The sequence below is a fragment of the Dendropsophus ebraccatus genome, chromosome 1 (genome assembly GCF_027789765.1).
Source record: "Dendropsophus ebraccatus isolate aDenEbr1 chromosome 1, aDenEbr1.pat, whole genome shotgun sequence".
Taxonomy (NCBI): domain Eukaryota; kingdom Metazoa; phylum Chordata; class Amphibia; order Anura; family Hylidae; genus Dendropsophus; species Dendropsophus ebraccatus.
This window is the reverse complement of record NC_091454.1, coordinates 131189913-131203901: the sequence shown is the minus strand read 5'-3', so window position 1 is coordinate 131203901 and position 13989 is coordinate 131189913. Positions and strand designations below refer to the sequence as shown.

The window sequence follows — 13989 nt, the reverse complement described above, 5'->3', positions numbered from 1 at the left end:
GCCCCCCAGGAGCACTGGGTGCTGGCCAGGGGGCACCTACAGCCAATAGACATTTGTTAAGTCTGTCTGCAAAACCAATAGCTTTTGTGGACAGAATTAACTGGCAAAATCTTCAGTGGGCCCCCTGCCCGTGTGGGCCCGGGAGTGGCCGCCCCCTCTGCCCCCACCAAATTACGCTACTGCGCTAACGGCAACATCCCCAGATATACATGTATGTAATTTTGCATCAGGTGGTTAAAACCCAGTGGAAAAGGAACAACACTTCAATATATAATTATAGCACTTTATAGATCACAGAAAATATTAAAAGATCCCAAGAATATGTCTATACAGCACCAAAATACATTAAAACTTGAACAAATGACATAAACCACAGAACTACCATATTGCTTGCACTTTGACTACGCCTATTGGATTCTGATTTTGTAATTTTGTATTTTGGAAAAAATTAGCAGTCAAAATTTTTCTTGTACACCATCATGATACCAATAAAAGCTTGAGATCATGGCGCAAAAACGACACCCCTAACCAGTCCTGTAGGTGCAAAAATAGAAGTGTTTTGGCATTTAGAAGGCGAGAAGGATAGCACTTCTTTATTCTCCCACGAACTTCTGTGCATCAATGAAGAGGTTAATGAAGCGCAGTATGCAATTCCCATGTGGGAAAGCTGATGTATAAAAGTACCATAATTACCAAACTAGTAATTGGTAGGCAATACTGACTCAAATAATAAGAATAATGATGCAGTTACTGTGTTCTTCTCTGAATGTGTTTCCCTCCTGCTTCTTCTAAGAGACATGAGGGAGAGGACTGCACTTGCACTTTATTTAGTAACACTTACTTAAAAGGAGCAGAGCACACAAAAAGTATGTTGTAAGGGTATGTTCACACTACACTCACCCCCCCACCCCTGCGCGCATCTCTGCCCTTGCCATAGACGACTCGATTCCATTATCGGGTGAAATCTGCCTGAACATAGAATGGAGTACATGACACGGACAAGAATGCAAATTGATGGAATCCACAGAGAGCACAGCATGCTGAGGAGGCTGTAGAAGAGAATGTAGCAGAATTTTTTAATAAAGGCCTAAGGAGCATATATATACCATTATAATTGCAAAGTAAACATATAAAAGTACAACGTGTTCATTGTGTTAAATTGCCTATGAAGGAATACGCTCAGATTTCTACCAGTTTTGTTTGCCACAGATTTTGCCATGGTAATAATCCATGTCCTGACTTCCCAATATATATTCTATGTGGAATGGTGTATATTTCAAATCTGCAACAAAAAAAATTATATAATTATAGAATTCCAATGGGACATGTATAACATGGGGTTTTAATCTGTACTCCAATGTGGAATACACACTAAAAATACTCCATGTAAACATAACCTAATGATGAAAAGATCCCTTTAGATAACTGTGTACGACTTTAAGCAGGCTATGTTCCCACAATGTCTTTCTTTTGCCCATTTGAGGCCAAATATTGGCCATTATCTTACAATAACGGCCAAAGAAAGACATTGTGGGAACATAGCCATAAGCTGCTGTTTTGTTTTGCAGGCAAAAGAGGGGGCACTTACTTCCCAGCCTTCTCTATTTTAAGGCCCTATTACACAGCCCGACAGTGAGAAGCAAACGAGCGCTGTCAGTGCTTCTCATTCCCCGCTCGCTGCCGCCACTATTGCATGTGGCAGCAGCGAGCGGGTGACTACAAGGGGTGATCGCTGATCGTCCAGACAGCCCACAGCCCTATTCCATGTAGCGGCGCTGTAGATTGCTGCTATATAAGTCATTTGTCTTTCAACATGTTGAAAGACAAACAACTTCAACGATCAGCCGACATGAACTATGTTACCTGATTGTTGCCTCCTGAATTCCACTGGATGATCATCGGCTGTGGTGCAAAGAATAAGGGCTCATGTGGGTTTCTAGGTGAAAAAATGCAAGTGCTATGGCCTTTTAAGCACAAGGAGGGAAAAACGAAAATGCAAAAATTGAAATTGGCCCATTCCTCTAAGGGTTAAAGCAAATCTGTTTAAATCAATATACAATCAGTACATGGCAGCCATTAATTCTTGTTCTGGGCTGCTAAACACCAGGTAGTCTGTGCCTGCTAGAGTATAGCTGTATAATATTTTATAGATGGTTTTAACATGGCTGTCTTGTGGCTGAGGTGTTTTATCGTGGATTTCCCCTTTACATTATTTTGTCATACTTATAATATATATATATATATATATATATATATTTTTTTTTTTTTTTTTAAAGAAAGGATATTTTTTTCCATAGCTTATCAATTGTGAAACTGAGAAAGACCTGAAACCGTGTGTTAGCTGACCATAAGCCTGTCACTGTTCACGTAAAAGATTAATCATACTGCTCATCTTAACCAAACACATTGACATTTTATTTCTAAGAGCCCTGAGGTTTCAGAGATCTTTGATCTCATACCTCAGTCAAGTCATCTGACTGAACACAGATAGGAGCCCTTTACATACTGAAACATGGTTTTAACACTTAACATTTTCTAAGGAAATATTTTAGGTTAAAAAAAAAAAAGCAAGGGTTTCATACAATTGTATTATGACTAATTCGGGGGAAAACAACGAGATAGTCTTAAGACTTCTATACTTTTTGCCTGTTTTTTCACCTTTGTGGTTAGATGATTAATTGACTTTGTATAAAATAGCAGCAAGCATTTAAATAAAGGAGAAAATTCTCGCACACTCATCTGCTAGATGAAGTTAATGACTTTTACGAAAACCACCCACAGTATTTTTCCATGGCGAAAAAAAGGAACTGAATTTCAGTATAAGATTACCCATTGTATTTCTATTGTTGATCATTAGAAAAAATAGACAAATAATTAGTATTTTGACTTTGGTGTTAAGTTCATAAAGGGGTTGTCCCGAGGTAAAAAGGTTTTAATATATGCCTTGGGGTAATAAAGCCGTAATACCCTGAGACACTGCATCTTCTGAGCCGACTTTTACAGCCCCTGCTTGGCACTGCTACTTCCTTGTTTCTGGTAATGTTAAAAAGTGCCCAATCACTAAGTGAGGCAGAACATGGCAGTGGCCAGTGATTCGGTGACGAGCAGTGACTGGGAGAGTTGACACAGCCGCTGGGGGATTGGGGGTAATTTTCTTTTTTTTATACTATCCAATAGCATATATCTCTTTACCCAAAGATGACACCTATAATCCATTAAAACGGCTCTGTACCCCCTACTTGCCCACCAAACCCCCCAGACCCACCTGGAAGTTTATCCACGCACAGAGGGGATAAATAACCCAAGGTAGACAGTGGTATGTGTGGGTGCAGGAAGATAAGAAAGTGTCCCGTGTGTTTAGTACAAAAATAGAACACTTTACTGAATGAAGTTGCAGGTGAACAGTTCACTCAATACAGGTAGTACAAATCTTGACAAACGTGGTTGCTGACAGTAGAAGAAGACCAGTGCTTTTAGAAGTAGTTGCTTATAGAAGTAAGTGCTTTGTGAAGAAGAGAAAGTTGCATAGAACCCGTCCATATCAGGAGACTGCCCTGCAAGGATTTGATAGGTTCCTGGAGTGGGCTAGTGTTATCCCCGGTGGCTTCTATCCCCTAAGGTGAACTAAGTACTGCATAACTGTGGGAGTTTCTTGTAGCAGGAAAGTCTCTCTGGGAGCTAGCTTCTCACACATCCGTTCACACTGAAGACTAGTCTGAACTCCCTTTGGTCCCTGTCAGGGGTCCTGGCCAAAGCCAAGCCCTGGCTTAACTTCAGCAGGAACTCTTTTTGCATCACTCTGGAAATTTGTCTAAAAACTGACTCACTTCCTCCACCAGGGGCTATATTTAAACCCTCCTGTGCGTGGTGGGGCTGAGTGTGGGTGAGAGAGAAGAAGGATAGGACAAGAAGAGAGAGCACCTGTAACTGGTCAGCATACAACACATGGTCTAAAAAGTAAACCCTTTTGGCTCTACAGCTATGCATAAAAGACATAAGAAACAGTAGTGACACCTAGTGGGGAAAATAAGGTCCTTCATCTCCCACTTGTTAATCTGAAAGAACGACTTACTAAGGTGCATAGGACTACACCCGTGCTGGGACACCATGAGGGGGACTTTGGCACATTTTTAGAAATGTTATTTATTTATACACTTTTTAGGTCCCGCTAGGGAACCATTACATGCATACATTAGATTGCATGCCATAGAATGACAGGGATCAGTGTTATCTGCAATCTTCTGATAGAACCTGCCTGTGGCTGAAGACTGAAGACCTTACTGCATGTAGGAAGGTAAGAGACCCCACAAGAAACACTGCAATCGCGTAATTCAAGACCGTGAGGGCCTGGCTGCTGATAGCAGTCAATACTCTCCCGCTATGATGCAAGCTCAGCTCCTGTGCTCGCTTCATAGCTTGGTACCCCGGCAGTGTATACATATATGCTCTTTGGTGTTAAGGCCCAGCCTGCAGGGTCAGCATTAGAGGTAGGTGGGCTCCAATACGAATATATAGAGCCCATCTCCTGTAATCAGTCGGACTGCCACTAGCAGAGTGAGCTGTGATTCAGCAGAGGCTGCCAAGCACACAGGGCTATTGACTGACAGCCTCCCTTGGTGTACTGTATATTCTAATAAGGGGCTCTGTATTAGTAGTGCTGTGTTAATAGCAGAGCTTGATCATAGCAGAGAAGCAGAGACCAGTTTCCAACACAAATATTAGTGGCAAAAGAGAGGCCTGTGCTGTCCCTTTTCCCACTGAAAGTAATATAGCTATTAAAACAATCAGTGAGATTTATTAACAGGGGATTTTTCTACATGTGGTCTATTTCTGCTTTGGTAAGAATAGACTGGTCTATTTAAAGTGCAATTTACTATCAGGGATAAGCCTGATAAGTCTCAGAATTGTCTCTAAATAGTCTCATTGGCCTTGGATTGCCCCCTAGGTAATGAGCATTTTCTTCTCCCTTTCTTTTTCAGATACCCGCATGCAGAAGATTACATTCGGATTCGTTAAGACTATGACCAGCAAACTTTAATGTTAAATAAAATTATCAACGAGGGGTGTGGGGGTGTTTTTATTTGAATAAACAATTTTTTTCTAGGTGTGTTGTGTTTTCTTTCATTAATTTACAGGCTTGGTAGTGGAAGCTGTCTGATAGACGGAATCCATTACTAAATCGGGATTTAGTTTTAGCAGGTATAAAATGGCTAACACTAACCCCCCTTATTAGTATCAAGTACCCAATGCTACCAGGGGTACTGGGAAGAGCAGGGTACCAGTAGTTCCGGAGCATCAAAAACATGGTGCTCCTGGACTTGGTAGTAGCAGGCTAGTATTATTAGGCTGGGGAGGGTTAATATAAATGGCCCTTCCCACCCTAGTACTACTAGGCTACTGCTGTTTGGATTTTAACCTGGCTGGTTATTAAAATGGGGGGAACCCTATGCACTTTAAAAAAAAATTAATAATAATAATTTAAAAAAAACCCGGCCTAAAGGTGCAAAATATAAAAAAAGACACAAATATATCATACATACACACACACACACACATTGGGGGAGATTTATTAACTATGTAAACCACTTTTTTGAACCCCTTTATGCACCCCTCCTTACTGTACAGCCCAAGAGGGTTAGTAGTGATGGTACTGCATCACTTCTTAACCCCTTACACTCCGTGGACAGGGTGCACTGCACCGGATCCACAGGGCAAACTTGCTCCACATTAGGTGGGGAAATACACCACCTCTAGTGTGGAGTCAGTCTGCGGCCTACTTTCAGCGTAAGGGTGGGTTCATACTGAGGAATTGTCGCGGATGACATGTCACTTCTTTAGGCGGATAGAGGAATACGCCGGCCCATAGAATGGTGTCTATGGAGCCGGCGGAAAGGCGCCCGGCCGTGCGCACGGACATACTGAGGAATTCGGTGGACATTATCCGCGAGAATTCCTCAGCTGCTCAAAATTTTGCGACTTTTCTACTCAAAAAAAGTGTAAAAAGTGTAAGTGTGGTGTAAATCGTAAATAAATCTCCCCCAATGTGTGTGTAATATATATATATATATAATAGTGTCTTTTTTTTATATTGCACACCTTGAGGCTGGGTTCACACTACGTATATTTGAGTCAGTATTGTGGTCCTCATATTGCAACCAAAACCAGGATTGGATTAAAAACACAGAAAGGATCTGTTCACACAATGTTGAAATTGAGTGGATGGCCGCCATATAACAGTAAATAACGGCCATTATTTCAATATAACAGACGTTGTTTTAAAATAACAGCAAATATTTGCCATTAAATGGCGGCCATCCACTCAATTTCAACATTGTGTGAACAGATCCTTTCTGTGTTTTTAATCCACTCCTGGTTTTGGTTGCAATATGAGGACCACAATACTGACTGAAATATACTTAGGCTGGGTTCACACACCACATGACACTGGCTGTTTTGTGACCCGGCCGCATCACAGAACGGACAGTGTCAGTGAAGTTTATCGCAGTGGGTACTGCAGTACCGGCCAAATAAAACTCTTTTATGTTGAATTGGGATGCGGGTGCATCCGTGTGCGCCCACATCCCAATTCACCATTGTACACAATGGAAAGTGTGGCCGAAGTTGCACTTTCCATTGTGTGAACTGACAGTTCTGTGCAGCTTGCTATTTAATGAATAGCGGCCGCACAAAACTGCCACGTCAGTTTTTCTTGTAGCCGCAAGGGATCCTGGCTGGAGTGTATACTATGTGTATACACTCCGACGGGATTCCATTGATTTCGGCGCAATGCATATTTCAATTAATCACGGCCGTGGTTGAAAATCGCAACAACGGCTGTATTAAAGTCAAAATATACGTTGTGTGAAAGTGGCCTTAAATGGCAAGCATGTTTGGATCAAAAAACCCACCAATATTAAATTTTCATTTCACAATTGCATGACTTTTGCATAGTACTGCAATTATATATACCATTTTTTTTTTGCATCACATCCAATCTCTGCAAATAAACAGGTGTAAACAATGGTTTTTTATTATAGTTGCTATGGTTGTATTTAGAAATATGTATAGTTGTATTTATGTAAATACGCCAGAACACAAAAAATCAGGAAACATATCAGGAAAGACCTAAGTAAGGGTATCTTCATACTATGAAAAACGCACCAAAATTTTTAAGTGGAGGCCGCATGTGGGACACCGCTTGAAGTTCCTCCTGTCCCATAGACTCACTGATATTCTGAAGCTCAATCCGTCGTCTGCCCAAAGGATTGACATGCTACCCTTATATAGGACAGCACAAACCTGCTGACAGAGTCTCTTTAAGCCTATTCTGTGGAAGGATATATGTAACAAAAATGTGTAGTCTCTTTGGGTGAAAATAATGGGAGGAAAAATGAATAATTAAATACTGATCAGGGTTTGTTGTAAGTCTTCAAGTATAACAAAGCCGCTGAAGGACTTCAACTACCCCAATATAAACTGGAGGGCAGAAACCAGCAACTCCACCAAAGAAGGCACTTTTTTTTGTTGGAAATAGTAATAGACAACTACCTTTCCCAATTAGTGCAGGAACCAACAAGAATATGCCACTTAAAGTTATAGAAGGATGAACGCACGCCAGAGGGTCTCCAATCCCATTCAGAGACCATATGACATCATGGAAGAAATTGATCCGACAGCATCCAGTAGTGGAGAAAATATGAAAATTTATTCAAGCAACATACATCATGGCAATGTTTGACCCTACCAGGCCTTTCTCAAGATGGTCTGGGTCTGTGTGTTCAGTTCAGGAGATACGGCTGGAAGAAGACCGATCCTCTACTGGTTCTGTGTCACGTGATCAGTCGGACTTATAAGAGAGCTGCATGGAGTCTGACTGATAAATCCAGCTGATCATGTGACACAGAGGCAGGAGAGGAACAAGCTCTATCTCCCAATTAGTGTTCAGACCTGGACTGATCAAAACTTTTGACATGTCTCTATAACATGTCAAAGGTTTATTGAAACAACTGACATTTTAAAGGGGTTATCCAGTGTTAAGAAAATGGCCACTTTCTGCCAGAGACAGCACAACTCTTGTCTCCAGTTTGGTTGTGGTTTTGTAACTTAAAGTGCAGAGGAGGACAACCATAGTCTGCACATTCTCCAGCTTAGCCATGTCCTTATTATATACAGATACATAGGATCCCCCCCCCCCTCCCTGTGATTGGGCAATTGGCTTCTCTATTGTGGATCAACACAGTAGGGTTATAGGTTGAACTTGGTGGAATCTTGTCTTTTTAAACTAAACAGACTATAACACTAAACAGAATTAGGCTATGTTCACACAATGTATGTTTTCTGCCGTATTTTTGGACGGTCATCATTTTGAGGCAAAAATCTTGAAAACGCCCCTTTAGGTACATGGCACCCAGTGTCACCTTTAAATTGTACCTCAAGGTCACTTATTGAAGCACAATACCATAGTATCATACTTTATTATGCAGGATTAAATAAACCATACCTGCTTTCTTCCCCCAACAGCACCACTCTTGTTTTCAGTCTGTGTGTGGTGTTGCAGGCAATTTTTTTGAGATTTATGGAGTGGAATGTTAATACCACACACAACATCAAGACAGTTGTGGCACAGTTGTGGTTTTCAGAAGAAAGGAGCTAGGTTTTTCTTATCCTAGATAACTCCTTTTAGATAAAACAGGGAAAGGTACAGCTGTAATAACAGAATCCTTTAGTCTTTTAGGGTATGTGCACAGTACGGAATCCTGGCGGATCAGCCGCCGTGGGTTCCGCAGCTTCCCCCGCTCGCATATCTGCCTTCCCCCTGCTCTCAATGCTAAGATGGTCCCATAGACTTACATTGAAATTCCATCTCAGCCATGGATTTCTCCTGATCAGTGGAAGTCTGAACACTTTTGATATGTCTACTGCATGTCAATAGGCGTTTTATTTTTAAATAACAGTACCCACTTAAATTCATAGGGAAAAAGGATGGTAAGGCATTGTCCAATATTTATCTGCATTCATTCCTCATTTCTCTTTCACAAGGATTCTACTAGTCCTGTCTTCTTTTTTATATTTTTGTCCTTACCTTCCCCAGATGCTAATCCCATCAGTGACAGCAGTGTCAGTCCAACAATGGTTAGGGAGGAATCCATTAGACTGCAGAATAGAAGCACATGAATGAACAGCAAAGTGAATAGTTCAGGATGATCTAATCCACAATCTGTGAAACACCAGATATATAGGTACAGAGCAAGTCCTTCTAACCAGGAAATTGTAAGGGAAGTGGTTACTCTGTATGTGTATTTTCCAGCAAGACATACTTTCATTAAAATGACTAAGGGGCTTTCTCATTTTGTGCTTTCATTCTTTGAAATATATAAAAAAATATGTAAGTAAAAGGCATTGTTTTTGTGACTACCTCTGTAAATGGTAATATTGAGGTATAAATGACTTGTAGAATAATGTTAAATACAGTATATACATCATAACTTTGTTTCCACACATCTGTATCTATCTTATACAACTCACTTGGCTTTTTCTGTATCTCCCATTAACTATAAGGTAGAATCTATAAGACACAATAGATGATAACATCGGACAGTTGTATATGTCCTATAAGGATTCAGTGGCTTCTGTGAGCGCTTGAAGTAATCTAAAAAAGTTTCTTGGTTTCCTCTAGGAATGAGTATATCATTGCCCTTCTATTACATTGCAATGGTATGCACTGTAACAGGAATATTGTGTATACTGCAGTTATACAAATTGGGGGAGATTGATGAAAGGGTGTAAATATACACCTGGTGTAAACTGCCCACAGCAACCAATCACAGCTTAGCTCTCATCTCTGGTAAAATATAAGAGGAGCTGTGATTGATTGCTGCGGCAGTTTACACCACGTGTATATTTACACCCTTTCATCAATCTCCCGCATTGAGTTGATGTCTACCAACTATTTAAATTGATGAAGTTTAGATCAGGAACATATATGAATTGCATATGGTAAAATATATGAACAGGTTTTAATCATTTAGCCACTTGACAGATTCACATTGCCATGGATTCCATCTAGTATATTATTACTATTTGCTTTATAACTTAGAAATGGGAGCTGAATAGGATATAAGACACAAAAAATAGAGACACTAGATATTTTTATAAGATCCTAATCCCTAACTACAGTGAAATTATTTTTCTTTCAAATCAATTAGCATCAGTAAGTGTCAGAAATTTGTAACTTCTTTTACAGAATTTTTTTTCCCGTTGGAGTTACCCTTTAAGGCCATGTTCAAACTGTGTATGAGACCGGCCGTTCCGTGACTCCGGCCGGGTCACGGAACGGCCGGTCTCAGCCCGGATCATTACTTAAGTACCGGCCGGATGATCTTTCCTCAGTGGAGCTCTGATGCGGGCGCATCAGCACGCACCCGCATCAGAGCTTCCCATAGCCCACAGTGAAGCAAGTGGCCAGAGCCGCTCGCTTCACTGTGTGAACTGCCAGGTCCTTCTGCGGACGTAATTCATTGAATTCCGTCCGCAAATAATGGACCTGTCAGTTGTTTGCATAATGGGATCACTTGTGGGGTGTTTCCACTGTTTTGGCAGCACGGGGGCTCTGCCAACCCAACATGGCCAAATCCACCTTCCAAAATGCAAATTGCACTCCTTCCCTTTGGAGGCTTTCCGTGCGCTGGCTTTGCACTTTGTGTCCACATGTGGGGTACTCCTGTTATCGGGGGAAATTGCTCTACATGATTAGTGGTTTATTTTTTCTTTTAACCCCTTGTGAACATGAAAAATTCAAAGTTACACCAACGTTTTAGTGTAAAAAATTTAATTTTTCATTTTCACGGCACATTGTTCCACATTTGTGTCTGTCACCAGTGGGGTACATATGCCCAATATACTTCTTGTTACATTCCTTGAGAGGTGTAGTTTCAATAATGGGGTCATTTGTGGGGTGTTTCCACTGCTTTGGCAGCACGGAGGCTTTGTAAACCCGACATGGCCTCCATCCTCCTTTCTTGCCAAATTCAGCTTCCAAAAGCCAAATGGTGCTCCTTCCTTTTGGAGGCGTGTCCTGCGCCCGCATGATACATTATGTCCCCATGTGGGGTATTTTTGTACTCGGGGAAATTTCTCTACAAGTTTGATTTTTTTTTTCTTTTATCCCCTTGTCAACCTGAAAAATTCAAGGATAGACCAAGTTTTAGTGTAAAAAAATAATTTTTTTCAATTTCACGGCACATTGTGTCTGTCCCCAGTGGGGTCCATGTGCTCACTATACCCCCTGTTACATTCCTTAAGGGGTGTAGTTTCCTAAATGGTGTCCCTTTAGGGGTGTTTGTTTCTGTGACTCACCTAAAGGGTTAAACAAATTTTCTGGAATTGATTTTGAACAGTTTAGGGGGTGCAGTTTCTGAAATGGGGTGCTTTGTGGGGCATCATAATATAAAGCCCCCTGAAATCCACTTCAAACGTGAACTGGTCCCTTTGAAATTCTTGTGAAAATTTAAAAAAATGCTGCTAAACTTTGAATCTTTCTATTGTCTTAAACAATTGAACGAAAGTTTAATAAATGCTGCCAACATAATGTAGACATATTGCTTATGCTATTTCATATATAATTTATGTGGCATAACCATTTTCCTTACAAGCACAAAATTTCAAAGTAAGAAAAATGCAATTTTTCTCAATTTTTCACGTTATTTTGGGGTTTTCATAAAGATAGGCTGTAAATATCGACTCAATTTTACCAGAAATATAAAGTATAACATGTCACGAGAAAACAATCTCAGAATCAGCCCGATAGGTAAAAGCATCCTGAAGTTATTAATGGATAAAGTGACACATGTCATATTCCTGAAATTTGGTCCGGTCCTTAAGGCCATTTTGAGCTTCGTCCTTAAGGGGTTGTTAAGCACTTCCCTTCTCAGCCACTTTTCATTTTTGCACTTTTCTTTTTTCCTCCTCGTGTTTAAAAGGCCAAAGCGCTTGCATTTTTCACCTACAGACCCACATACGCTCTTATTTTTTGCTACACCAATTTGCGATACATAGTCTATAAAATTTAATAAAGTAAAATAAACAGGGCTCTTGTGGTACGAGATATATACAGTAACAATGAATGCAAATCAACCTTCCAATCACAGCTGTCAGACAGAGGTTACTAGAGAGGAGCAAATCTACAGTAGGAACGAAGTGCTTTGTTCCTTTTGGGATTTTGCTCATCAGGCTGCAGGGCTTTGAAGTCTCCTCCACTCCCTGCCGCTCCTCCCTAGGTACTGGAAAAAGGAGGCAGGAGCTCCTCTGGACCATCAGGGAGGAGATATATGAATGGCTGACCCCAGGTCAACTAATGGTTGGAGGTGTTGTAGCCCATAAAGGGAGGAACATTGTCTCTGCAGTGCAGCAGGGAGGGCCGAGTCATACACCTTGTATGGCAAATGTGATAAACCTCATAGTGCACAGGTTTCTTCGAATATTTCCTGCCAATTGTTGATCCCTTTTGACGACGCGGCTCTGTTTGTGAGCAGGCATGACTATGGGATCAACAACATCATCCCACTCATCCGTGTTCTGGAAAGTGCACTGAACAACATAATCAGCGAGGATTCCAAGGCCACCACTCCAAGGCTGAACATCCTCCTCCGTCAATTGTCTGTTTTCAACCATACTGGCCTGGGTACAATCAGGTACTGCCTCCTCTTCAAATAGTCTGTTCTCAACCATACTGGGCTGGGTACAATCAAGTGGTGCCGCCTCCTCCAATAGTCTCTCTCAATCATACTGACCTGGGTGCAATCAAATGCTGCTTCCTCCTCCTCCTCCTCCATCAATTGTCTATTTTCAACCATACAGTCCAATACAGTACTATTACTGCTGCTGGTTCCACTGTCAAATGTCTGTTTTCCACCCTACTGGGTCCAAGGAACTTTGTGTCCCGTGTAATCACTTACACCTTGGCTAATTTTTGTTCACTATTTTTGCACTTAGATTTTTTCCACTTTTTTCATTGTAATAGCAACTACAAGTAAACTAAACTATACCCTATCAGACTCCCACTATTGTAGCTGCAATTATTCAGCCGTTATAGCAAGGTTCGTTTTAGGTTCGGTTCGTACAAAAGTTCGCTCATCCCTAATAATAATGATTTAGGTTGGGTTCACTCTGCATTTTTGCAGTCCATTTAACGGAACAATTTTTAAATAGTTATGTGGTGTCGCGCTGTGTGCTAGGGTGGATATTGCATGGTGCCCCTGGGAGATCAGTGGCAATGTACAGCTCAGCCAAGGATGTAACTGCCGTGACGCCAGTGCTAGTCCAGCACACAGGTGTGATGGTGATACCTACTTTGTAGAGGGTGGCTGACTGTACTCCCCTGAAATGGTCGGTGACCTGCTGGGCTGTGATGGCTCCCTTGGTCTCTTGTCATGATAGTGCTGAGTGGCAATCAACCCACCCAGACTATCGGTACCGCCACCCACAGAGAAAATAACCCAAGGTATGTAGCGAATGTGTATAGGTGCGGGTGCGGGTGCAGTGGAAGAGATGACTCTTCCCATTGAATAAATAGAACAGCTTTATTGTGCGGTCTCTGGATAATAAAGAACACTTTGGCAGCAAATAGATAATCTTTGTACGGGTAATAGTGCTCACCTGGATCTGTGCTGCAGAGATATTTGAAAGTGCTGAATATAATAGAGGAAGTTACAGTAGAACAGGGTAGAAAAGAGTTTGTCAAGAGAGTCCCAACCATAAATAGTACTGTGCTCTGCCGGAACTTTAGAAGCCCCAGCTACAAGCCCCAGCTGTGGTTACCTGGGTGAAGCTAAGTGTCCGAGGGTGTGGTGTCACCTGCACTGCCATATAGAATACTTAGACCTTGCAGGTATCTTTGTTCTATCCAGGCTAATTCCTCTTGTAGCCTATGATACTGTCCTGCACTTTGTAGAGTGATTCTCAGCGTGGGGCTGGATTAATCACTGACTGTCA

The 13989-nt window shown here is 41.4% G+C and overlaps 1 protein-coding gene across 1 annotated transcript in view; it reads right to left on the bottom strand.

Annotated features, from left to right (window-relative positions):
• The window catches only part of LOC138776916 (uncharacterized), a 35740-nt gene extending 25906 nt beyond the window's left edge, over positions 1-9834 (bottom strand). The window contains exons 1-2 of the mRNA XM_069956206.1: positions 9795-9834; positions 9083-9153 (exon numbers count right to left, since the gene is read on the bottom strand). Of these exons, the coding sequence (XP_069812307.1) occupies positions 9083-9149 (67 nt within the window). The 5' untranslated portion in view covers positions 9150-9153; positions 9795-9834. The remainder of the gene's footprint in view (positions 1-9082; positions 9154-9794) is intronic.
• Positions 9835-13989: the final 4155 nt, after the last annotated feature.